Source organism: Salvelinus namaycush, chromosome 9 (assembly GCF_016432855.1).
Source record: "Salvelinus namaycush isolate Seneca chromosome 9, SaNama_1.0, whole genome shotgun sequence".
Lineage (NCBI taxonomy): Eukaryota > Metazoa > Chordata > Actinopteri > Salmoniformes > Salmonidae > Salvelinus > Salvelinus namaycush.
Genome location: NC_052315.1, coordinates 35,378,045 through 35,404,289, shown reverse-complemented (window position 1 = coordinate 35,404,289; position 26,245 = coordinate 35,378,045). Strand labels below are relative to the sequence as shown.

Genomic DNA, 26,245 nt, shown 5'->3' with positions numbered 1-26,245 from the left:
ATGCGTGTAACCTCCCCTCTCCTCCTGGCTCTCCTAGTACTCCTGCTGCTCCCACCACCCTCCCAGCTGAGGAAGGCAGGCCAGGGTAGGCGGCTCAAAGTAGGCAGACGCCTCCTCAGACGGGACAGGTATGGATGGATTCTAGGTTGTTTCTCTCATTTTATATCTTACTCGTTTGAACCACTATGTTTTATTGACTTTATTAGGTGTTATAAGTAAGTCTATTTAGCTGCAAATATTATCTACATTAATTATGCTGAAATGTATTGTTCTCATCATTAGGGTGAGAGGTCGGGGGCGCCAGGGCAGGTCAGGAGACATCAGGCATCAGGTCCCTGAATGCTCAGAGTACAGCGACTCCGAAGACCTCTTCGTGGACTGCCAAGGGAGAAAACTTTCCTCCATCCCCACTGCCTTATGTAATTATAATGCGATGGATTATAGCTTATTTACTTTATGGTTTTACTGCCTATAAAGATCAAATAGGGCCAGATTAAGCCTACTCCTGGACAAAACATCACTTTCAATGGGGATTCTTCACTGAACACGCTTTTTAGTCCAGGACTGCATTCATCTAGTATCAGGTCACTGGCGAGGGCCACTTTCTTGAAAAGTGCTTACAGTATCTGTCTTTTTGGCGCGCAAAAACCACCAAGCTGCGTACAGAACCACCGCGCACTCAACGTTATGGAGATACATTGAGTTTCCTTTTATATCCACCGAGGGTACTTGAGAAGACTCTTGAGACCATATGCCTACTGGTAAAATGCACATGAGGGGCTACTTCAGGGATACTCTGGGAAGAGCAACATTCAGTTAGTGGTACAGTAACCGAAAAAGGTTGGGAATCACTGGCCTAGGTTATCCTACACAATTGCACACAGAAGCCTAACTCTGTGTCCAATCTGACGCACAGAAACATGTGAAAACATTCACTCATTACCTTGATACTTTCTCTGTTAAATATTTTAGACCCTGCTGTAAATCAAGCAACAAAAAAGCAGAAAACAAATGTAGGCATATTGGATTGGATCCAACGTGGATCAAAGGTCTTCACTGGCGCAATGAACAAAACATCAACATATTCTGGACATTCTTAGAACACCATTTTCCTGCACTGACTGTTTTTGCATCAGGTGCTATAACACAACAGCTGCTTGTCACTTGATTGTCATTCAGAAAACTATCTCCTGGATCAGCTGATGATGGTCGACAATATCACTAGGCCTAACTAAACAGCTGGATATAACACACATCCAACAAGTAGGTCTATTAGCCTTGCATAGCCTATTGAAGAACCACACAAGTTAGGTGACTTTCGGTTGGAAGCATTCGATTTTGCAAATCTCATACATCATTTTGGATTTGTGTGCCCATAAAAACAGTTTTTATGGCGTAGTCTAAAGTACTAATATGAATTGATAAAGTGGTGCTGCCGTTAATAGCGCAACATCTTTTAGACTCAGCAATACTTTTGTCCCGCTGATGGCCCATAAGGGGGAGGTTTCGGAACATTTCACACCTATAGTCTATTGGTCTGGACACGTTCCTATCTGCAGGGCAGTCAAGATTTAATTCAGTCTCTTTTTCATATAAAACAAATTGCAACTGGTAGCCTGTTGATACCCCAGCTAGCACAGTGGATCTGGGCCGATTCCGGCTGAGAGTCAGCGCACTCGGCTGAGAGTCAGACTCGGCAGATGTCATGTGGTCCGAGTTTGGGCCGCCTTTGGCAGTATTACTTATGACTAGAATGCGGGGATTGAGCTCTGGCAGATTCCAGTGTGAGTTATCTGGCCCATATGTATTACTCGGGGCTCAGGCCGATTCCGGTGTGAGTTATCTGCCCAAATGTATTACTTGGGGCTCGGGGCGATTGTGGCTACTCTCTGGCAGATGATTACACAGGCTGCTTTATATAATTAACATTTAATTATTTATTTATTTTCCCATATTTTCTGTCATCAGAAAATAAAATTAACATTTAAATTAAATTCTTTAAGAGTCCTGTTTAAGAAGGATTTTTGTATTTGGATACTTTGTGCAAGGCAGTTGATAAGCATTAAAACCTTTGTGGATGGGGCCTCCCGAGTGGTGCAGCGGTCTAAGACACTGCATCGCAGTGCAAACTATGCATGCTGGTTTGCTACTGATGCTGGTTTGATACCCATGCCGGCTGCGACCGGGAGACCCATGAGGTAACGCACAATTGGGTTAGGCCGGCCGGGATGTCCTGTGGGCCAAGCACATGTACGCTTCCTCCGACACATGGGTGCGGCTGGCTTCCGGGTTAAGCGTGCATTGTGTCAAGAAGCGGTGCGGCTTGGCGGGGTTGTTTCGGAGGACTCACGGCTCTCGACCTTCGCCTCTCCCTAGGCCGTATGGGAGTTGCAGAGATGGGACAAGACAATTGGATATGACGAAAAGGGGGTAAAAAATAAATAAATACAATTATTTAAAAAATATGTGGATGGGTATAATTTGTATGTATAATAGTCATTTTTAAAATGACTAAATCAGGTAATTATGATTATTTTTTATTATTTTTTAAAACATTTTTATCCCATTTTCTCCCCAATTTTCGTGGTATCCAATCGCTAGTAATTACTATCTTGTCTCATCGCTACAACTCCCGTACGGGCTCGGGAGAGACGAAGGTCGAAAGCCATGCGTCCTCCGAAGCACAACCCAACCAAGCCGCACTGCTTCTTAACACAGCGCGCCTCCAACCCGGAAGCCAGCCGCACCAATGTGTCGGAGGAAACACCGTGTACCTGGCCCCCTTGGTTAGCGCGCACTGCGCCCGGCCCGCCACAGGAGTCGCTGGAGCGCGATGAGACAAGGATATCCCTACCGGCCAAACCCTCCCTAACCCGGACGACGCTATGCCAAATGTGCGTCGCCCTACGGACCTCCCGGTCGCGGCCGGCTGCGACAGAGCCTGGGCGCGAACCCAGAGACTCTGGTGGCGCAGTTAGCACTGCGATGCAGTGCCCTAGACCACTGCGCCACCCGGGAGGCCTAAATCAGGTAATTTTGTATGCATTTATTTAAAATTGCATTGGGCCGCTTCTGGGGGGATTCTGGTAAAATACCGGCAAAGTCGGCTGAATACCGGAAGATGGAAACGGCCTGATGTTCTTGGGCCGATTCTGGGCAGTCATTCATTTTGATTCCGGTCCGAGTCCGACACCCGATTCTGGGCTAATTCAATCAGTTCCGGTCCCCCGGAATCAGTTCCGGTCCCCCGGGTCGATTCCTCATTGCTAACTTTGACAGACTTTACATAGGTTATTGATGCCGATCAATGTATTAGTAGGCTTATGGATTACATTTTTCAAGTTATTCATCCAACCCTGTTTTATTTATTCCATCTAAAAGGAAGGCAACGAATGCAGCGCATTTGTATTTATTTATTTTATAAGATTTTCTGCCAATATGAACAAATGTATTTTTTGGCGTAAGTGAACACCTTCCTAATATTGAGTCGTCGATAAAGGAGTTTACTTCTGCTGCAACCTTCACTGTAACAAAATATAACACGTTGCGTCTGTGCTTTGCTTGAAAAGTTTTATGGAAATGAAACATAATATCATGATCATTCTTATTGTCAGCCTGGTCACGGGCTCCAGACCACCTCCTGCTGGCCCGTAACCGTATCCGGGCCCTCCACGACGGGGCCTTCTCTGGCTTCGAGGGCCTGAGGAGCCTGGACCTGCAGCAGAACCGGATCTCAGTGTTGGAGGAGGGGGTGTTCCTGGGCCTGATACACCTCACCACCCTTCTGCTGCAGCACAACCGTCTGGGCACGCTCAGCGAGGAGGCTCTCATCCCCATGCCAGCCCTGCGCTACCTGCGTCTCCATGACAACCCCTGGAGCTGCCGCTGCACACTCGACAGTCTGGTTCGCACCCTGCAGGTGCCCAGCAACCGTAACCTGGGGAACCATGCCAGGTGGGTGGGAATAGAATGTGACACAGGGCTCAACAGAGGTGTCCCAAATTACATCTGTGGGCATTGGTCTAAATAAGTGTACTATACTTTATATAATGGACAACAGAAATCTGTGTTCTCATCTTCATGTTGCTATAGCACCTCCCTGTTTAAAAAAAAAGCTCTACTGAACACAACCTATAGGTGTGCGGAGCCAGTTGGGCTGAGGGGCAGGAAGCTGAGACAGGTGGACCCAGAGCTGCTGTGTCTGGAGCTGGAGCCTCCCAGCGACCCCCCAGACCCGCATGGGGAGGACCAGAGGGACTCCACATACCCTCTGCAGCCCATCCCCATCAGGGGCAAGCCTGACGCCACCACCTCCTGCCATACCTACCTGTTCCCCACACCCCGACTGGACTGCAGAAGCAGAGGTGAGGTCACAAACTATCAGACCCACCTGGTTCAAATACTTGAGGTGCACTTTATTTACACTGAACAATAATATAAACACAACATGCAACAATTTCAAAGATTTTAACAGTGTCTGAAAATACAGATATGCATGTGTTGGTCACAGATACCTTAAAAAATGTAGGGGCGTGGGTCAGAAAACCAGTCAGTATCTGGTGTTACCATCATTTGCCTCATGCAGCACGACACATCTCAAGATGTTGCTTGTGGCCTGTGGAATGTTGTCCAATTCCAATTCAATGGCTGTGCGAAGTTGCTGGATATTGGCGGGAACTGGAACACGCTGTTGTCCTCAATGGGTGACATGTCTGGTGAGTATGCAGGCCATGGAAGAACTGGGACATTTTCAGCTTCCAGGAATTGTGTACAGATCCTTGTGACATGGGGCCATGCATTATCATGCTGAATCACGAGGTGATTGCGGCTGATGAATGGCACAACAATAGGCCTCTGGATCTTTTTTGTTCAGTGTAGCTTGCTTGACCAGCATGTAGGGTGGGTGGTATTTGCACTTTTGGAACTATTCCATTGGTTTTATTGTACCATTTTACCTATCTATGTGTAGGCAGACCTGTTTACAGACTGGTTGCATTAACAGTTGGCAGCTGTAGGTTGTGAATATCTTAACCAAATCAGCATGTTTTAGTCTTTCAGCTTGTTTTATCCAACCGTATGTTTGTGTTTCTCTGGAAATTCACTACAGATGTGGATTACCATAATTACATCAATTTACTTCGTCAGAGGGCCGGTTAGAATGAAAACAAGAGCATGTGTACATGTGAGTTTGTGTGTAGAGATTGGTATTTGGTATTTTATTGGTATTTTATTAGGATCCCCATTAGCTTTTGCAAAAGCAGCAGCTACTCTTCCTGGGGTCCACACAAAACATGAAACATGACATAATGCAGAACATTAATAGACAACAGCTCAAGGACAGAACTACATAAATACATAAAGAATGAATAAATTATCATTATAAAAGGCACACGTAGCCTACATGTCAATACATACACACAAACTATCTAGGTCAAATAGGGGAGAGGCTTTGTGCCGTGAGGTCGTTCTGTCCCTGAACAAGGCAGTTAAATTCGTTCTTAACTGACTTGCCTAGTTAAATAAAGGTAAAATAAATTAAATAAATAAAAATAAAAAGGTGTTGCTTTATCTGTTTTTTTAAACCAGGTTTCCTGTTAACTTGAACAGTATGAGATGGAACAGAGTTCCATGCCATAATGGCTCTATATAATACTGTACACTTTTATGAATTTGTTCTGGATTTGGGGACTGTGAAAAGACCCCCGGTGGCATGTCTGGTGGGGTAAGTGTGTGTGTAAGAGCTGTGTGTAAGTTGACTATGCAGACTATTTGGGATTTTCAACACATTAATGTTTTTTATAAAAAGAAGAAGTGATGCAGTCAGTCTCTCCTCAACTCTTAGCGAAGAGAGACTGGCATGCATAGTATTTATATCAGCCCTCTGATTACAATGAAGAGCAATACGTAGCGCTCTGTTCTTGGCCAGCTGCAGCTTAACTAGGTCTTTCTTTGCAGCACTTGACCATATGACTGGACAATAACCAAGATAAGATAAAACTAGAACCTGCAGGACTTGCTTTGTGGAGTGTGGTGTCTGCTTTATTACGGACAGACCTCTATCTTTTCAACCATTGAATCTATACGTTCTAACAATGACAGTTTACAATCCAAGGTAACGCCAACTCTTTGTTAATGCTTTCAGTGACTTTATTAGCTGTGGTTGCTGATGCGTATATGGTTAAATCATCAGCATACATGGACACACATGCTTTGTTTAATGCCATTGGCAGGTCATTGGTAAAAATAGAAAAGAGTAGAGGGCCTAGAGAGCTGCCCTGCGGTACACCACACTTTACATGTTTGACATTAGAGAAGCTTCCATTTAAGAAAACCCTTTGAGTTCTATTAGATAGATAGCTATGAATGGCAGAGGTTGATTAAGCAATAAGGCCTGTTTTTTCAACAACAGGTTATGGTCAATAATATCAAATGCTTGACTGAAATCTAACAGTACAGCTCCCACAATCTTCTTATTATCAATTTCTTTCAACCAGTCATCAGTCATTTGTGTCAGTTCAGTACATGTTTAGTGCCCTTCTCAATAAGCATGCTGAAAGTCTGTTGTTAATTTGTTTACAGAGAAATAGCATTGTATTTGGTCAAACACCATTTTTTCGAACAGTTTGCTAAGAGCTGGCAACAAGCTTATAGGTCTGCCGTTAGAACCAGTAAAGGCCACTTTACCACTCTTGGGTAGCGAAATGACTTTGGCTTCCCTCCAGGCCTGATGACAAAGACTTTCCTCTAGGCTCAGATTAAAGATATGACAGGTTGGAGTGGTTATAGAGTCAGCTACCATCCTCAGTAGCTTTCCATCTAAGTTGTCAATGATATGTTTGTCATTATTGATCGATAACAATCATTTCCCCACCTCTCCCACACTAACTTTACAAAATTCAAACTTGCAATGCTTTTCTTTCATTATTAGTTTTTTTATGTATGAATATGATGGCTCACTGTTCATTATTGGCATTTCCTGCCTAAGTTTGCCCACTTTTCGAATGAAGTAATCATTAAAATAATTGGCTGATGGTTTTGTGATAAATAAGCCATCTGGTTCGATGAAAGATTGAGTTGAATTTGTATTTCTGCCCATAATTTCATTTAAAATACTCCAAAGTGTTTTTTCCATCTTCCTTTATATTATTGATCTTGGCTTCATAATACAGTTTCTTCTTCTTTTTGTTGAGTTTAGTACCATCATTTCTCGATTTGCAGTAAGTCAGCCAGTCAGATGTGCAGGCAAACTTATTAGCCACTGCTTTTGCCCCATCTCTTTCAACCATACAGTTTTTCAATTCCTCATCAATCCATTGAGCCTTAACAGTTCTAACAGTCAGTTTCTTAACAGGTGCATGTTTATCAATAATTGGCAGAAGCAATTTCATAAATTCATCAAGTGCAGCGTCTGGATGCTTCTTATTTATCACATCAGACCAACAAATATTTTTAACATTATCCACATAAGAGTCACAGCAAAATATTTTGTATGATCTCTTATACACTATTTTAGGGCCAGCTTTTGGAACTTTGGCTTTCCTGAATATAGCCACTAGATTGTGATCACTGCATCCAATGGGTACGGAAACAGCTTTAGAACAAAGTTCTACAGTATTAGAAAAAATGCTATTGACACATGTGGATGATCTTGTTCCTGTAGTGTTTGTTAACACCCTGGTAGGTTGATTAATAACCTGAACCAGATTACAGGCGCTGGTTACTGTGAGAAGCTTCCTCTTGAGCAGACAGCTTGATGAAAACCAGTCAATATTCAGGTCCCCAAGAAAGTAGACCTCTCTGTTTACATCACATACACTATCAAGCATTTCACATATATTATTTAGATACTGACTGTTAGAAAAGCCTTCAGATGTGCCAAGTGAACCTGTAACCACACCACTTCAATAACACTTGACATAAGATCTTCTCTAAGCATTACAGGGATATGGCTCTGAATATATACAGCAACACCTCCCCCATAAGAATTTCTGTCTCTTCTATATTTGTTATATCCTTGTATTGCTACTGCTGTGTCATCAAATTAAATATCTAAGTGAGTCTCAGAAATGGCTAATATATGAATGTTATCTGATGTTAGCAAGATATTTATATCATGAACCTTATTTCCAAGGCTACATATATTAATATGGGCTATGTTCAGCCTTTTCCTGGGTAGCTTATCAGAGATAGAAATAATATGGAAAAGAGCAAACAAAGCAAGATAAAAATATATACATTCAGCAGTCTATTAATCAATTGGTGTGTGTGTGTGTGTGTGTGTGTGTGTGTGTGTGTGTGTGTGTGTGTGTGTGTGTGTGTGTGTGTGTGTGTGTGTGTGTGTGTGTGTGTGTGTGTGTGTGTGTGTGTGTGTGTGCGTGCGCTGCGGGATTGAAGCTACGAACCCATATGCTTGGCTCTCTCATCCCTTCCAGACTTCTGAGAGGGAGGGTGAACAATGAGCCTGTCATAGCGGATATAAGCAATGTCCCCACATGCTCTGGCAGCTTTCATGGCTGAGATAAGTTCTTTCCTCTTCTGGCGCACAGCTTCAGGATGGTCCTTGTTGGCTCTTTCCAGAACAGCTATCTTGTCCTTGTACCTCAGGAACCTCAGGAACTTGACCACTATCGGCCTGGGCATGTCACCTGGGCCGGTGGTGGGTTTTCCAGTCCTGTGGGAACGCTCCTCCTCAATCTTCCTGTGGTCCATCTTCAATTCCTCAGTGATCATTTCCCTCAGTTTGTCCTCAGACTCCGTCCTGGTCTCATGTGGAGAATCTGCAATTCCGTCCACAAGCATGTTATTCCGCCTTGATTGTCCCTCAAGTCTGATTTATCCATCATTGTTATCATGGATTCACAGACAGAACTGATGTCCTCTCTCAATGACTTACAGATTGCTGTCATCTTGTCGTTCTCCTGTTTCACCTCATCGAGCTGACCCTGGGAGAGCTGCAAGCTTGGATCTCAATCCAAGATGGCGTAGCAGTCGGACGTGTGTCTTTCTCTCGTCCCGTCCTGTCCCGTGTATATATATTTTTCTTCAAATATATTTTCTATATATTTTAATCTCATTTTCCATCTACGGACTGAATATACTCTCCTGCAACCCGCCTCACCCAATGTGGTACGGATCTGCTATTTTTATAGTTTAGAACCGGAACCCCCTTCAGGAGCTAGCCAGCTAACTAGCTACTAGCTAGTAGTCAGTTAGCCACTGCTAGCGGTCCTCACCATTAACTCGGACATCAGCCAGCCTCAACCCAGTCAATTCCTGCCAGTCTGCACAGCGCGATATCAGCCCAGAGCATATCGGACTGCTTTTTCTCTACCACATCTCCGGATTCCTACCTCAAACTCTGAACCTTTACACCGGATCATGGCAGCTAGCTAGCTACTATCCGAGTGGCTACTCCTGGCTAAGGTCTCTGTCCCGAAGCAAGCACCAGTTAGCCTGGAGCTAGCCTGGAGCTAGGCCCATCTCCCGGCTAGCCAAAGAGGTCCACCAGCCATTTCTTGGGCTACAATACCTCTTTTGCCAATTGGCCTGGACCCTTTACTGCTGACACAGAGCCCCGCCGATCCATCACGACTAGTCTGCCGACGTAACCGTCCGAGGTGGTCTCAACAGGCTCTTTTGTTGCGATGTTACCGGATGAAGGTCTGCTAGCCCCGTCCCGCTAGCTGTCTGAATCACTGTGTCTCCAGCTCGCCTAGCATAGCAGCAACTACGGAATTGGCTCCCTGACTCATCTAGTGCTACTCATTGGACCCTATGATCACTCGGCTACACATGCCTCTCCCTAATGTCAATATGCCTTGTCCATTGCTGTTTTGGTTAGTGATTATTGTCTTATTTCACTGTAGAGCCCCTAGCCCTGCCCAATATGCCTTAGATAGCCGTTTTGTTCCACCCCACACATGCAGTGACCTCACCTGGCTTAACTGGTGCCTCTAGAGACAAAATCTCTCTCATCGTCACTCAATGCCTAGGTTTACCTCCACTGTACTCACATCCTACCATACCCTTGTCTGTACATTATGCCTTGAATCTATTCTTCCGCGCCCAGAAATCTGCTCCTTTAACTCTCTGTTCCGAACGCACTAGACGACCAGTTCTTATAGCCTTTAGCCGTACCCTTATCCTACTCTGTTCCTCTGGTGATGTAGAGGTTAACCCAGGCCCTGCAGCCCCCAGCACCACTCCCATTCCCCAGGCACTCTCATTTGTTGACTTCTGTAACCGTAAAAGCCTTGGTTTCATGCATGTTAACATTAGAAGCCTCCTTCCTAAGTTTGTTTTATTCACTGCTTTAGCACACTCTGCCAACCCTGATGTCCTAGCCGTGTCTGAATCATGGCTTAGGAAGGCCACCAAAATTCCTGAAATTTCCATCCCTAACTATAACATCTTCCGACAAGATAGTATAAGGGCACAAGGCGAGACCCAGATGCAGACATAGGAGGCAGATGATTAGAGTCCAAGATGTTTATTAACAATCCATAAGGGATAGGCAACAGAATGGTCGTGGACAGGCAAAAGGTCAAAACCAGTTCAGAGTTCAAGAGGTACAGAATGGCAGGCAGGCTCGATGTCAGGGCAGGCAGAATGGTCAGGCAGGCGGGTATGGAGTCCAGAAAAACAGGCAAAGGTCAAAACTGGGAAGACTAGTAAAGAGAATAGAAAAGCAGGCGCACAGGAAAAAGACGCTGGTTGACTTGAACATACAAGACGAACTGACACAGAGAGACAGGAAACACAGGGATAAATACACCAGGGAAAATAAGCGACACTTAGAGGGGGTAGAGACAATCACAAGGACAGGTGAAACAGATCAGGGCGTGACAGATAAAACTGCCTAAGGGGGCGGAGTTGCAATCTACTACAGAGATAGCCTGCAGAGTTCTGTCATACTATCCAGGTCTGTGCCCAAACAATTCGAGCTTCTACCTTTAAAAATCCACCTTTCCAGTAACAAGTCTCTCACCATTGCCGCTTGTTATAGACACCCTTCAGCCCCCAGCTGTGCCCTGGACACCATATGTGAATTGATTGCCCCCCATCTATCTTCAGAGTTCGTACTGTTAGGTGACCTAAACTGGGATATGCTTAACACCCCGGCTGTCCTACAATCTAAACTAGACGCCCTCAATCTCACACAAATTATGAAGGAACCTACCAGGTACAACCCTAAATCCGTTACCATGGGCACCCTCTTAGATATCATCCTGACCAACTTGCCCTCTAAATACACCTCTGCTGTTTTCAACCAGGATCTCAGCGATCACTGCCTCATTGCCTGCGTGCGTGATGGGTCCGCGGTCAAACGACCACCCCTCATCACTGTCAAACGCTGCCTAAAACACTTCAGCGAGCAGGCCATTCTAATCGACCCGGCCCGGCTATCCTGGAAGGATATTGACCTCATCCCGTCAGTAGAGGATGCTTGGTTGCTTTTTAAAAGTGCTTTCCTCGCCATCTTAAATAAGCATGCCCCATTCAAAAAATGTAGAACTAAGAACAGTTATAGCCCTTGGTTCACCCCAGACTTGACTGCCCTTGACCAGCACAAAAATATCCTGTGGCGTTCTGCATTAGCATCAAACAGCCCCCACGATATTCAACTTTTCAGGGAGTCAGGAACCAATATACTCAGTCAGTTCGGAAAGCTAAGGCTAGCTTTTTCAAACAGAAATTTGCTTCCTGTAGCACTAATTCCAAAAAGTTTTGGGACATTGTAAAGTCCATGGAGAATAAGAGCACCTCCTCCCAGCTGCCCACTGCACTGAGGCTAGGAAACACTGTCACCACCGATAAATCTACGATAATCAAGAATTTCAATAAGCATTTTTCTATGGCTAGCCATGCTTTTCACCTGGCTACCACTACCCGGCCAACAGCTCAGCACCCCCTGCAGCACCTTGCACAGGCCCCCCCTGCTTCTCCTTCACCCAAATCCAGACAGCTGATGTTCTGAAAGAGCTGCAAAATCTGGATCCCTACAAATCAGCTGGGCTAGACAATCTGGACCCTCTCTTTCTAAAATTATCTGCCGCAATTGTTGCAACCCCTATTACTAAACTGTTCAACCTCTCTTTCGTATTGTCTGAGATCCCCAAAGATTGGAAAGCTGCCGCGGTCATCCCCCTCTTCAAAGGGGGAGACACTCTAGACCCAAACTGTTATAGACCTATATCCATCCTGCCCTACCTTTCTAAAATCTTCGAAAGCCAAGTTAACAAACAGATCACCGACCATTTCGAATCCCACCGTACCTTCTCCACTATGGAATCTGGTTTCCGAGCTGGTCATGGGTGCACCTCAGCCATGCTCAAGGTCCTAAACGATATCATAACCGCCATCGATATAAGACAGTACTGTGCAGCCGTCTTCATCAACCTGGGCAAGGCTTTCGACTCTGGTTCACCAACTACTTCTCAGACAGAGTGCAGTGTGTCAAATCGGAAGGCCTGTTGTCCGGACCTCTGGCAGTCTCTATGGGGGTGCCACAGGGTTCAATTCTCGGACCGACTCTTTTCTCTGTACATATCAATGATGCCGCTCTTGCTGCTGGTGATTCTCTGATCCACATCTACACAGACGACACCATTCTGTATACATCTGGCCCTTCTTTGGACACTGTGTTAACAAACCTCCAAAAGAGCATCAATGCCATACAACACTCCTTCCGTGGCTTCCAACTGCTTTTAAATGCTACAAAAACTAAATGCATGCTCTTCAACCGATTGTTGCCCACACCCGCCCGCCCGACTAGCATCACTACTTTGGACGGTTCTGACTTAGAATATGTGGACAACTACAAATACCTAGGTATCTGGTTAGACTGTAAACTCTTCTTCCAGACTCACATTAAGCATCTCCAATCCAAAATTAAATCTAGAATCGGCTTCCTATTTTGCAACAAAGCCTCCTTCACTCATGCTGCCAAACATACCCTCGTAAAACTGACTATCCTACCGATCCTTTTTTTTATTTTATTTTTTATTTTTTGCATTTTCCAATTAACAACATTCAAGACAAAAGTGAAAAGATATTAGACAACAATAGGACAAAGTGACAGTAACAGACGAGCGTAACAAAGAAAGAAAAAATAAAACAAATTATAATTATATATACAAACATGCAATAAAAATTAAAAAAAAGAGACATTGGATCATATGGTCACCTGCCGTAGGCTACATATTATACATTACGTGTGAAACATTATATAAGGATAATATAGAGATTAATTCAATGGGATGTGGGGGGAGATTCTCCATATAGTCAATAAAAGGTTGCCAAATTCTGTAAAATGTCTTTAACTTATTCCTCAAGCAGTAAGTAATTTTCTCCAGTGGGATACAACTATTAACTTCTGATAGTCACATTGCAACTGGCAGGGAGGAATCCAATTTCCATTTCAAGGCAATACATTTCTTGGTAATCGCTAGCATTATTTCTGTTAGCTTTATAGTATGGCTTTGCCTAAGATTGGTGTTAGTAAAGTTGCCCAGTAGACAGACCTCCGGGTCTAAAGGGAATGCAACCCCGTGAATTGAGGATATGGTATCGCATACCCCCTGCCAGAAACCGTGTAGTTTTGAACACTGCCAAGTGGAATGGAGGAATGTTCCTTCATCTGAGCCACATCTAAAACATAGGGAGGAGATATCAGGGTTGAACAACATCTAGATGGGGTGATATTGAGCTGATGGAGGAAATGAAACTGGATCAGTCTGTATCTGGAGTTCAATGTGGATGTAACACCATCCCTGCATAGGTCACTCCATAGACCCTCATCAAGATCAATACCCAGATCTTTTTCCCATCTAAGTCGGGGTTTATCTAGCCCAGGCAGTGTTAGTCCTGACATAAGAGCATCGTAAACATGGGAAATGGTCTTGAACAGTGGTTGGTCTGCGTGGCAGAGTTGTTCAATAGGTGACATCTTAGGTAGGTTCCATTGTCCCTTGAGAGACACCCTAATAAAGTTTCGTAGTTGTAGGTAGCTAAAGAAGTCCCTGTTAGGCAAGTGGTATTTCTGTTTCAGCTGATCAAAAGACATAAGAACTCCCTCCTCGTAACAATGTTCCAGAAGAGTGATCCCCTTATCAGACCATGGTCTAAAGTTACTATTCTGGAAAAACATAGGAATCAATCTATTGTTCCATAAAGGGGTTTTAGGGGAAAGGAATCCCCCTCGTCCGAACAGCTCATGCAGTTTGCACCATGCCAGGACAGAATGTATGATTAAAGGGTTGTCTGTGATGGTTTTTATAGATTTTCTGTCCCATTTGTAAAACAATTCTGCCCCAGTGTCATCATTTACCTCAAGCTTTTCAATGTTCAACCATGAGGGAGAGGGACCCTTGTCAAACCTCTGAGCCAGAAACCTAGACTGTGCTGCCCAGTAGTACATTCTAAAATTGGGGAGGTTTAAGCCCCCTTGACTGTAATCAAGGGTCAGTTTATCCAGGCCAACCCTAGGGGTTTTACCGTGCCAGATAAACCGTCTGGTCAGCTTGTCGAGAGAGGAAAAGAATGCTGCGGGAACAGGGATAGGGAGAGATTGAAACAGATATAGAAATCTGGGCAGGACATTCATTTTAATTACATTGATTCTACCCAGTAGAGTGAGAGGTAAGTCCATCCATTTACAAAGGTCACCCTCCACCTTTTGCAACAAACTGGCCAGATTGAGTTTATAGAGGTTGTTCAGATTACCATCCACCATTATGCCCAAATATGTGAAGCCCATAGGCGACCATCTAAAAGGAAACTTGAGCTTGATGGTATGATGGTCAAAGACAGACAACGGTAAGATTTCGCTTTTATCAAAATTGACCTTATATCCAGAGAAAGAACTATAACACTGTAGTAGGATCTGCAAGTGAGAGAGGGAGTGTTCTGGGTTTGTTAGAAATAAGATAAGGTCGTCCGCAAAGAGTGATAATTTATGGGTATGGGGGCCCACCTCAAAGCCATGTATGTCAGGGCACGTTCTAATAGCCTCAGCCAACGGTTCGATGGCGAGGGCAAAGAGGTGGGGGCTAATTGGGCAACCTTGTCTGTTCCCCCTATAGAGAGGGAAAGAGGAGGAAGTAATCCCATTGGTAGCAATCCTAGCTTTAGGAGATTTGTAGAGTGATTTTATCAAATTTACAAACACGGTACCTAAACCAAACTTTTCCAAGACGTGAAAGAGGTATGGCCATTCAACCCTATCAAAGGCCTTTTCAGCGTCGAGGGAGACTGCGACACTAGGTATTTTGTTTTTGTTAGCAAGGTGAATTATATCAAAGAACTTTCTGAGATTATTGGAGGACAATCTATTAATTATGAAGCCAGTCTGATCTGGGTTGACCAACAGGGGAAGACATGACTCCAGTCTCTTAGATAGCATCTTGGTGACCAGTTTACAATTTGTGTTAAGGAGAGAGATTGGTCTATAGGAGGCGCACTTTAGTGGGTTTTTCCCTTTCTTGTGGATTACAGTAATCACTGCTTGAGAGAAAGACTCTGGAAAGCAGTTGTCTTCCCTGGCTTTTTTAAGTACCTCCATAAGGTAGGGGACCAACAGCTCCCTAAATTATTTATAGAACTCTGGAGGGAAGCCATCCTCCCCAGGAGATTTATTAGAAGGTAAGGATTTAATGGCCTCCAACAATTCAGGAACTGAGAAGTGTTCACTCAGGCGCTCGCGGTCTTCCCCTGACAGGCATGGGAGGTTGAGAGAGGAGAGAAAGGAGTCGATCTCTGATAGATCATCGCTTGATTGGGAAGTGTAGAGGTCTTCATAGTATTTCTTAAAAGTATTATTAATTTCAGTAGGGTTCGAAAGATATCTCATTAGTAAGAGTTTCTATAGCATTAATTGTCCTCTTACTTTCCTCTGCTTTCAGTTGCCATGCCAATACTTTGTGAGCTTTCTCTCCAAGCTCGTAATAATGCTGTTTTGATTTAGTGATGGCCCTCTCAGCTTGATATGTGTTCAGAATATTATATTTCAGTTTTTTATTTACCAAAAGCCTGTATAGATCTTTAGTCGGGCCTCTTTGGTAGGTTTTCTCTAGCTCGGAGATTTCAGATTCAAGGGCACTCAGTTCCGCACCTTGTTTTCACTTCAGCCCTTTAGTATAGGAAATGATCTGTCTCCTCAGGTAGGCCTTCAATGTGTCCCAAAGAATGAAACTGTCAGGAGCGGAGGGTTTGTTTGTCAAAGTAAAAATATTGATCTGCTCTTTGATGAATGCACAAAATTCAGGTTGCTTTAGGAGTGTAGAATTTAGTCTCCATCTATATGCTCCATTTACCTTGGTAGGAATGGAGATTGATAATACCAGAGGAGAATGGTCAGTAAGCACTCTGGGGAGATACTTGACATCTAACACTCTATGAAACAGTTGTGTCGATAGTAAAAAGTTATCTATGCGTGTGTGTGTCTTGTGTGGGTGTGAATAAAAAGAGTAGTCCCTATCCTGTGGGTGCAACTGTCTCCAGATGTTGAGTAAATTGAGATCTTTCATGAATGACATGGTGAGCTTGCTGGCTTTGGTAAGAAGTGAGTGTTTATCAGAGGACCTATCAAGAACTGTATCTAAACAAACATTTAAATCTCCTCCAACCAGTAGCCATCCTGGTGGTGCTTGAGCAACCTGAAGGAAGACATTCTGAATAAACATATGGTCATCGAAGTTAGGAGCATAAATATTCAATAGGGTCCAAGACTCTGAAAACATATGCCCCTGCACCAAAACAAACCTGCCAGAGGGATCAGAGATGGTGTTGTTGACGCAGAAGGGGATGTGTCTACTTATCAAAATTGCAGTTCCACTTGCTTTGATGTTAAAAGAGGACGCAAAAACTTGTCCTACCCATTCCCTCTTCAATTTCTTGTGTTCACTGGCTGTAAGATGTGTTTCTTGTAAAAACACAATGTCAGCCTTTAATTTCTTAAGGTATGTATAGACTCTTTTCCTTTTAATCGGGCTGTTAAGACCTTTTACGTTGAATGTGACATATTTGAGTGGATTAAGCATAGGTTGGGTTTCAAATATGTAACTGAATGGAAATCTATCATATGTAGATAGTTAGGAAATGTTTCAACTTTGGTTTGAACACAGAAGTGACCTATGTGTCTCTTTAGGAAGGAAACAATAAACATAGAAAAAAGGGGGATAAAAAAAAGAATCCCACCCACCCCGATTGTTAGACTAAAACCACAATCCCAACAATCAAACATGAATACACTTGTAGAGATACGTTGCTGCTCGCTTTCCATCTTGCTCTTACTAGCTAAACCTTGGCGTAAACTAAAACCTGCGTGCTCTCTAGATTGAAAACAAACGTTGTGAATAGACATTTATGGCTGAATATTTACTGCCCACGGTAAGGGCTGCTTGAGTCTCTTTTCGAAAGATTAACATAAATGGGGGGGAAAGCAGTGGGCCTAAACCCACTTATTTGCTTTGCCCAGTGGATGTGGACTAAACCAAAATAGACTCTCCTGTAAATGTAATAGAACTCACCCCGGAAAGATACGGTTAGTTGAAAATGTACAAATCAATTATAGCGACCGGAGGATATCAGCGGTTCAGTCCGGATAAGAGAAAACAAACAAACTGCATCTTATCCCCCAGAGAGACCGTCCTGGCTCAGACGTTGTTCAGTTCTTTGAGAAAAGTGTACACTTCTCCCGGTGTGTTGAAAAGATGGCTTCGGCCTTTGTACTGAACTTTCATCCGCGCAGGGTGGATGAGGTAGCCGGTGATGTTCTTCTCCTTCAGTGCTTTGGCGGCAAGTCTGAACTGCTTGCGACGTCTGGCGAGATCCGCGCTCATATCCGGGAAAAGGCTGACCCTCTTGCCATCGATGGTGATGTCCCCTTTGGCTCTTGCGAGTTGCAGTATCTTCTCTCTGTCTTGGAAACGGAGGAACCTGATCAGGACGGCCCGTGGGGGCTCATCTGGCCGGGGTTTCGGCGCTGATGTTCTGTGGGCGCGTTCGATTTCCAGTGGCTTGGTGAAGTTGATTATGCCTAGGACATCCGGGATCCATTGAGTGAAGAAACGGACCGGGTCACGGCCCTCGCTGTCCTCTTTCAATCCCACCACACGGATATTACTACGTCTGCTCTGGTTCTCCATCTGATCTACCTTGTTTTTGAGGTAGGCATTGTCCTTTTGCAGTTGTATCAAGACCTGGTCATGTCGAGCGATGCTATCTTCAACTGTGCTAATGCGCAACTCTGCCTCAGTCGTTCTCAAAAGGAGATCATTCATGGAGGATTTCAGGTCGTCAATGGAAGAATAGAGTTCAGCCGTTTTCTTATAAATTTTCATAGAAAGACCTTTGTTACCATCCTGAATTTCCCGGAGGAGAGTAGCCAGCATGTCGGCAGGCTCGCAAGAGCAACAGTCTGGAACTGTCGTCTGAGTTATGAGGGCTAATGCTAATCTTTCTAGCTGTAGCGTTATCATTATCTTGGGAATCAACGACGTTTTGGTCATCCTTCTTGCCTCTCGGTCGGAGGTCCATGGCTCTTTGGGAAGGTAAGTACTTGACAATTTATCAGCCGATGTTAGAATATTGTTTCAACGTTGTTATTTAGGTAATAATAGAATAACTTTGAAGAGCTCGGTTTGTCAACGTCTGCTCAGCTCCGCGGCATCACGTGCTCTCCATCCTACCAATCCTTGACTTCGGTGATGTCATTTACAAAATAGCCTCCAACACTCTACTCAGCAAACTGGACGTAGTCTATCACAGTGCCATCCGTTTTGTTACCAAAGCCCCATATACTACCCGTAGCACGCGCTCCAGCAGGTATATTTCACTGGCCATCCCCAAGCCAACACTTCCTTCCAGTTCTCTGCTGCCAATGACTGGAACGAATTGCAAAGATCACTGAAGCTGGAGTCTTATATCTCCCGCTCTAACTTTAAGCATCAGCTGTCAGAGCAGCTTACCGATCACTGTACCTGTACACAGCCAATCTGTAAATAGCACACCCAACTACCTCATCCCCATATTGTTATTTATCCTCTTGCTCTTTTGCACCCCAGTATCTATCACTCCAGTGTTAATGCTACATTTGAATTATTTCACCTCTATGTCCTATTTATTGCCTTACCTCCCTACTCTTCTACATTTGCACACACTGTACATAGATTTTTCTATTGTGTTATTGACTGTACATTTGTTTATGTAAACTCTGTGATGTTGTTTTTGTCGCATTGCTTTGCTTTATCTTGGCCAGGTCGCAGTTGTAAATAAGAACTTGTTCTCAACTGGCCTACCTGGTTAAATAAAGGTGAAATAAAAAATAAATACAAATTCTGTTCTTTAGGTCCTGGACCTCTCTGCTCAGGTCGTCCATTATTTTATTAGTTGAATCCACCAGTATTTGGACAAAACACATTATTTTCTTGGTGTTGTGACAACTGCTTGTAGAACTCTTTCTGATCGTTTAAAAGATCCTTCACCTGTGATAGAGAGACACCACTGTCCTCAACAGTACTCCCGTTGGCTTTGGTCTTTGTCATGGTAGCTAGCAATGTAGGTTACGCTGTTACTCATCGCAGTTCCAGACAGGGCAGGTCACAGGAAAGACTGAAAACAACAAACAGCAGGGATCTAGACAGCCACAAACCCGGGACAATCCGCGGTCCCAGCCACAATGGCTAACCTCGTAGCGGGCTGCGTTCAAGCCCTCAAGAAACCCCGCTAGCATGATAGGCAGCTAGCTAGCAGCTAGGCTAGCTGCTTTGTCAATTAGCTCCTCAGACCCGGCCTTGGTCGGCAGGATCACTGGACAGAGAGTAGCAGTCCCTGCAACTGATGCCAACTGCTTCGCTGGATCCAAACTAAAAAGTTAGCAAGCTACTAATAAACTTTCCAATACACTTTTAAAACAACAAACTTTCCAAAACAACAAACCGAGCTCTCCCTCATTCCGCATTTAAAAGGAAGTGACGAAAAGAGATGTATGTCTTGACGTGGGTTCATGGTTAGACACTATGGCCATGCCTGGTACATGTGTATCTGCATGTGTATGTTTAGTACTTAGAACCCGTGCTACGAACACAACAGGACAGATGAAAGAAATCACTCCATTTTGTATGTCAGAGAACACGTATGTTTGTGAAAATCTTACTAGACCACGTCACACCACAGGAATGACAAACCCCCATTCCTTTGAGGACTCATACAATTAGAGACAGAGCTGGAGAGAGGGAGATCACGGCTGGCAGGTGTCCTATTTTTCAGTCTCTATCACTCTCTACGACTTAATCCCACGGTTTTATATACAGTCGTGGCCAAAAGTTTTGAGAATGACACAAATATTAATTTTCACAAAGTCTGCTGCCTCAGTGTCTTTAGATATTTTTGTCAGATGTTACTATGGAATACTGAAGTATAATTACAAGCATTTCATGAGTGTCAAAGGCTTTTATTGACAATTACATGAAGTTGATGCAAAGAGTCAATATTTGCAGTGTTGACCCTTCTTTTTCAAGACCTCTGCAATCCGCGCTGGCATGCTGTCAATTAACTTCTGGGCCACATCCTGACTGATGGCAGCCCATTCTTGCATAATAAATGCTTGGAGTTTGTCAGAATTTGTGGGTTTTTGTTTGTCCACCCGCCTCAATGGGATTAAGGTCTGGGGAGTTTCCTGGCCATGGACCCAAAATATTGATGTTTTGTTCCCCGGGCCACTTAGTTATCACTTTTGCCTTATGGCAAAGTGCTCCATCATGCTGGAAAAGGCATTGTTTGTCACCAAACTGTTCCTGGATGGTTGGGAGAAGTTGCTCTCAGAGGATGTGTTGGTACCATTCTTTATTCATGGCTGTGTTCTTAGGCAAAATTGTGAGTGAGCCAACTCCCTTGGCTGAGAAGCAACCCCACACATGAATGGTCTCAGGATGCTTTACTGTTGGCATGACACAGGACTGATGGTAGCGCTCACCTTGTCTTCTCCGGACAATCTTTTTTCCGGATGCCCCAAACAATCGGAAAGGGGGTTCATCAGAGGAAATTACTTTACCCCAGTCCTCAGCAGTCCAATCCCTGTACGTTTTGCAGAATATCAGTCTGTCCCTGATGTTTTTCCTGGAGAGAAGTGGCTTCTTTGCTGCCCTTCTTGACACCAGGCCATCCTCCAAAAATCTTCACCTCACTGTGTGTGCAGATGCACTCACACCTGCCTGCTGCCATTCCTGAGCAAGCTCTGTACTGGTGGTGCCCCGATCCCGCAGCTGAATCAACTTTAGAAGACTGTTCTGGCGCTTGCTGGACTTTCTTGGGCGCCCTGAAGCCTTCTTCACAACAATTGAACCGCTCTCCTTGAAGTTCTTGATGATCCGATAAAAGGTTGATTGAGGTGCAATCTTACTGGCAGCAATATCCTTGCCTGTGAAGCCCTTTTTGTGCAAAGCAATGATGACGGCACGTGTTTCCTTGCAGGTAACCATGGATGACAGAGGAAGAACAATGATTCTAAGCACCACCCTCCTTTTGAAGCTTCCTGTCTGTTATTCGAACTCAATCAGCATGACAGAGTGATCTCCAGCCTTGTCCTCGTCAACACTCACACCTGTGTTAACGAGAGAATCACTGACATGATGTCAGCTGGTCCTTCTGTGGGTGGGCTGAAATGCAGTGGAAATGTTTTTTGGGGATTCAGTTAATTTGCATGGCAAAGAGGGACTTTGAAATTAATTGCAATTCATCTGATCATTCTTCATAACATTCTGGAGTACAGGCAAATTGCCATCATACAAACTGAGGCAGCAGACTTTGTGAAAATTTATATTTGTGTCATTCTCAAAACTTTTGGCCACGACTGTACAGTATCCCTGTCCCTCTTCCCCCTATCTCGCTCTGCATATTTTCCTCTCTCTCTTTATAAGGGATCAGCGATCTATTTGCCAAATCAGATTAAAATCAAATCACATGTTATTGGTAACATACACATGTTTAGCAGATGTTGTTGCGGGTGTAGCGAAATACTTGTGTTTCTAGCTCCAACAGTGCAGTAATATCTAACAAGCCATATCTAACAGACTACATTCCCTCTGAAACAATAACATCTTAATTTTATTTGGGAATAAAGTAAACCACTATAAATCCAGGACTGAGCCATTGTCAGGGCACCAGGGGATGCTTTGCACAGGGCAATCAGAGGAGAGTTTCAAACTGTCCCCCTACCAGTTTTCCATCTGTCCCTCCTCCAGGGTTTACCTTTGCGAGTCCCAGTCCTGCCTGTATAGTAATTAACCCACGATAACTGGAAAACCATTCCTTCAGGAATTCCTTGGATATTATCGATACTAAGCTGTAAAATTCGAGTTTTCCCCAAAGACCTGAAACAGGTCTTTAAAGTGGCAATCAGAAGTTGAAACAATAACAAAGCAAACTCCCTGCCCCTGTTTTGGTAAAAAACTGAGGGATGGGGCTGGAGAAATTGAACTACTCTCAAATTCAGACTGAGCTATGGATGAAAAGACTGACTATCCATGATATAAAAATGATAGTTTCTAACATGTTTTAGGTTATATCGTGTCTGATTTACATTTACTTTATTTACAAACATTGGAATAAAACAAGCCTATATTTGGGGTTCTGATGGGGTTCGACAGTTGAACTAAGCTCATGAGGCATTTAGAAGTTATATTCTTCAAGAATCAATGGATACATATCATTAATTCACAAGTCCAAAAATGTATGTAGCAATTGCAGATTGCCCCTTTAACTACAGCCATCTTGTTCCATGCCGATCTGTTAGAGAGGAAACTTTGGAAAAACAATTGTGACAGAGAATGACTATCACCCATCAACTCTCTCTGTTATCTCCCCCATTCCCCTCTCGGTCTCTAGATCTGGCGGAGGTTCCTGCAGACATCCCAGGGGACATGGTTCACATGGACCTGTCCCAAAATTCCCTCCGGCGCCTGAAGGCCAGAGACTTTGTGGAGGCCAGAAGCCTAAGGTCACTCAATCTCAGCGACAACAACTTGGAGGACATGGACACAGGTGTGTGTGTAAGTGAGTGTGTAAGTGAGAGAGAGAGAGAGATAGTGAGAACGAGGCGGAGAGACAGAAAGCCTGATTATCATATCAACCTGTTATGAGTGGGAGTCAGACAGGTAGAATATTCCATAACCAGATCATGGATAAATGAAAACCATATGTTTACTATTCACTGTGATATCCAGGAGAAACCTATAAACACAGTTGTGTATCCCATCAGCAGATGCCTAACATATGGGAGGTTTGAAGCATTTGCATTGTCAGAGAACTAATTCTGTTTTGAATTCACAGGACAGTCTTGGAAGTACTTAAAAAAGGGAAGAAAATATTATATTGAACTAAAATATAAATCGCAACATACAACAATTTTTAAGATTTTACTGAGTTACAGTTCATATAAGGAAATCAGTCAATTTAAATAAATTGATTAGGCCTTAATTTACAAATTTCACATGACTGGGAATACAGATGTGCATCGGTTGGTCACAGATACCTTAAAAAAATAGGCCTCATGATCTCGTCACAGTATTTCTGTGCAAATTGCCATCGATAAAATGCAATTTTGTTCATTGTCCGTAGCACATGCCGGCCCATACCATAACCCCACCGCCACCATTGGGCACTCGGTTCACAAAGTTGACATCAGCAATCCGCTCGCAAACACACAACCGCAGACCACGTGTGTGGCGTTGAGGCCAGTTTGACGTACTGCCAACTTCTCTAAAACGAATGAACATTCAAATCTCTGGCAACAGCTCTGGTGGACATTCCTGCTGTCAGCATGCCAATTGCACGCTCCCTCAAATCTGTAGCATTGGGAGATATCTGTAGAATTGGGTGGTGTGACAAAACTGCACATTTTAGAGTGGCCTTTTATTGTCCAAAGCACAAGGTGCTCCTGTGTAATGATCATGCTGTTTAATCAGCTTCTTGATATGCCACACCTGTCAGGTGGATGGATTATCTTGGCAAAAGAGAAATGCTAACTAACAGGGATGTAAACACATTTGTGCAGAAAATTAGAGAAATAAGCTTTTTGTGTGTATGGAACATTTCTGGGATCTTTTTATTTCAGCTCATGAAACATCAGACCAAATCTTTACATGTTGCGTTTATATTTTTCTTAAGTGTAGTTTGACCGTTCTAATGATGATAATCACACTTCTCTGCTTCTCAGCCTCCCTGTCTGGCCTTCTCCACCTCCATGAGTTGGACCTTTCCAACAACAACCTGCACTTCTTCCACTATGGTGTTCTAGAAGATCTCTATTTCCTGTCCCTGCTAAGGTTGGGGGGAAACCCCTGGGTCTGTGACTACAGGTGGGTAGCACTACTTTTAGAGTTACCTAACAACTAATTACAGGTACAATGCATTTGACCATGAATCATTCAATGTGTCAATGTTTCAAATGGGCCTGTCCCTCATAAATAAACCATGAAATAAATAGATAAATTAATATTCCAGCATCCACTACCTGGTGTACTGGCTACGTCTGCACCCAGGGGTGACCCACTCTGGCCTGCTGTGCCACTCCCCTCCTGAGCTCAGAGGAAAGAGTGTGGAGGACTATGTTCACTCCTACAACAGAGCCTGCAGCCAGACAGAGCACAGTCAGACAGAATACGGCCAGACAGATCCAGAATTGTGGGTCACATCTATGGAGCTGCAGGAGGAGCTAGAGGAGATGGAACCGGCACATCTGAGAGGACCGCAGAAATACCACGTCACCAGGTTGAATTAACAAACTACCCCAGGATGGAATGACTGACATCTTGAACACCTTTAAATACTTTGTCTTCCTTTTATAGAGCATTCAAATTAATTATGTATCAGATGGTAAACTTGAACTTTGTTCAATATTGTTGTTCTTGCTTTGTCCCAAAAAAATCAAAAAACAAGAAATCAAGAAATAACAATCCAAGTAGATATATTGGATTGAGCATGTATGAGAATCCAGAATATACATGTGGTGTGTATAGACAGTATATAATTTGGAAGAGAAAATGGTATGTACAGTATTAGGTATATTAGGATGAGCTATATCTAGAATACAATATATACATACACAGTGAGTAAACAACAGTATATAAACAGAATATGAGGTGACCAGCATTCAATAGATTTTTTGGGGGCGGCAGTTAGCCTAATGGTTAGAGCGTTGGGCCAGTAACCGAAAGGTTGCAGGATCGAATTGACAAGGTAAAAATCTGTCGTTCTGCCCCTGAACAAGGCAGTTAACCCACTGTTCCTCGGTAGGCCGTCATTGTAAATAAGAATTTGTTCTTAACTGACTTGCCTAGTTAAATAAAAATAAATAAATAAAAATGGCTCTACATAAATGGGGCATTAGTCTGTAGGCCTTGATTTACTGCAGGTCTACTCAAACTTTTCACCCATACTGTTTATGCCATTTGCACTCCCATTGTGAGTCAATCTGAATCCATTTCATTTTGAGAGCACACAGCAGAACAATCGCTCTGCCTCCATTCCTCATGCTATTTTCCCACAATTATATTAATATTTTGCCATAACACAAATACTAAAAATACTGTCTAAACTGTCAACAAAGCATTTAGGAGCCCTGCTCCTTTCCCAAACATAGTCATGGCCCAGGAATATTTATTTGGCAAGATGTTTGATTTAAAAAAAAAAAAGCATAGTAATCTCTGCCAAGAAATAAGCCTTGGTACCATAGCTACTCTGTAACTGCTAGATTCCTACAGAATGGTCCCAGACAAAACAGTCCTGTATAATATTATTATAGGTAAACATTTATTTTATGTGACCCATTTCCTAGCATATCCCCACACTAAACATGAACCACTGCTGATTAGTTTCCCTGCGGTTACAACACCCCTGGCCCTAGAAATCAAAAACAAGTCACTAAAAATGTGCTTTGCTAGCAGACATAAAACACACAGGGGAACTTGTTATTATGGGGTAACTGCTTTAAGAAAAGGGTCCAATGACACTATCATCCAGAGAAAGAGAGCCATTCCATCCACATAAACCCAATTCAAACGAAAAGTTTTTTTTAAAGTGCGCGAACGCTGGAAATAGAATGCATATAGTGTGTGATGACAGCCCATGTACAATTAGCACAAGATGCTGCGCGGTGAAACACCACTTCCCATTCATTTCAATGGGAGGAAAGCGGTGAGAACCGGAGAGGGCGTGGGTCCTTTGGGCGGTGCGAAGGTGGCGTGGG

General features: G+C 43.6%; 1 protein-coding gene across 1 annotated transcript; it reads left to right on the top strand.

Annotated features, from left to right (window-relative positions):
• On the top strand, positions 1-25,142 carry LOC120053263 (leucine-rich repeat-containing protein 17-like). The gene is made up of 7 exons (XM_039000405.1): positions 1-128; positions 283-419; positions 3,615-3,954; positions 4,138-4,364; positions 22,885-23,040; positions 24,215-24,356; positions 24,502-25,142. Exons 1-7 carry the CDS (start codon positions 1-3, stop codon positions 24,776-24,778), a joined length of 1,407 nt encoding a protein of 468 aa, XP_038856333.1. The 3' UTR covers positions 24,779-25,142.
• Positions 25,143-26,245: the final 1,103 nt, after the last annotated feature.

Bases quoted from the DNA above. Each gene is read 5' to 3' on its own strand.
- LOC120053263 (XM_039000405.1), top strand. From the start codon at position 1: ATGCGTGTAACCTCCCCTCTCCTCCTGGCTCTCCTAGTACTCCTGCTG. The intron at 420-3,614 runs GTAATTATAATG...TCTTATTGTCAG, and splicing joins CTCCATCCCCACTGCCTTAT to CCTGGTCACGGGCTCCAGAC. The intron at 24,357-24,501 runs GTGGGTAGCACT...TTAATATTCCAG, and splicing joins CCCTGGGTCTGTGACTACAG to CATCCACTACCTGGTGTACT.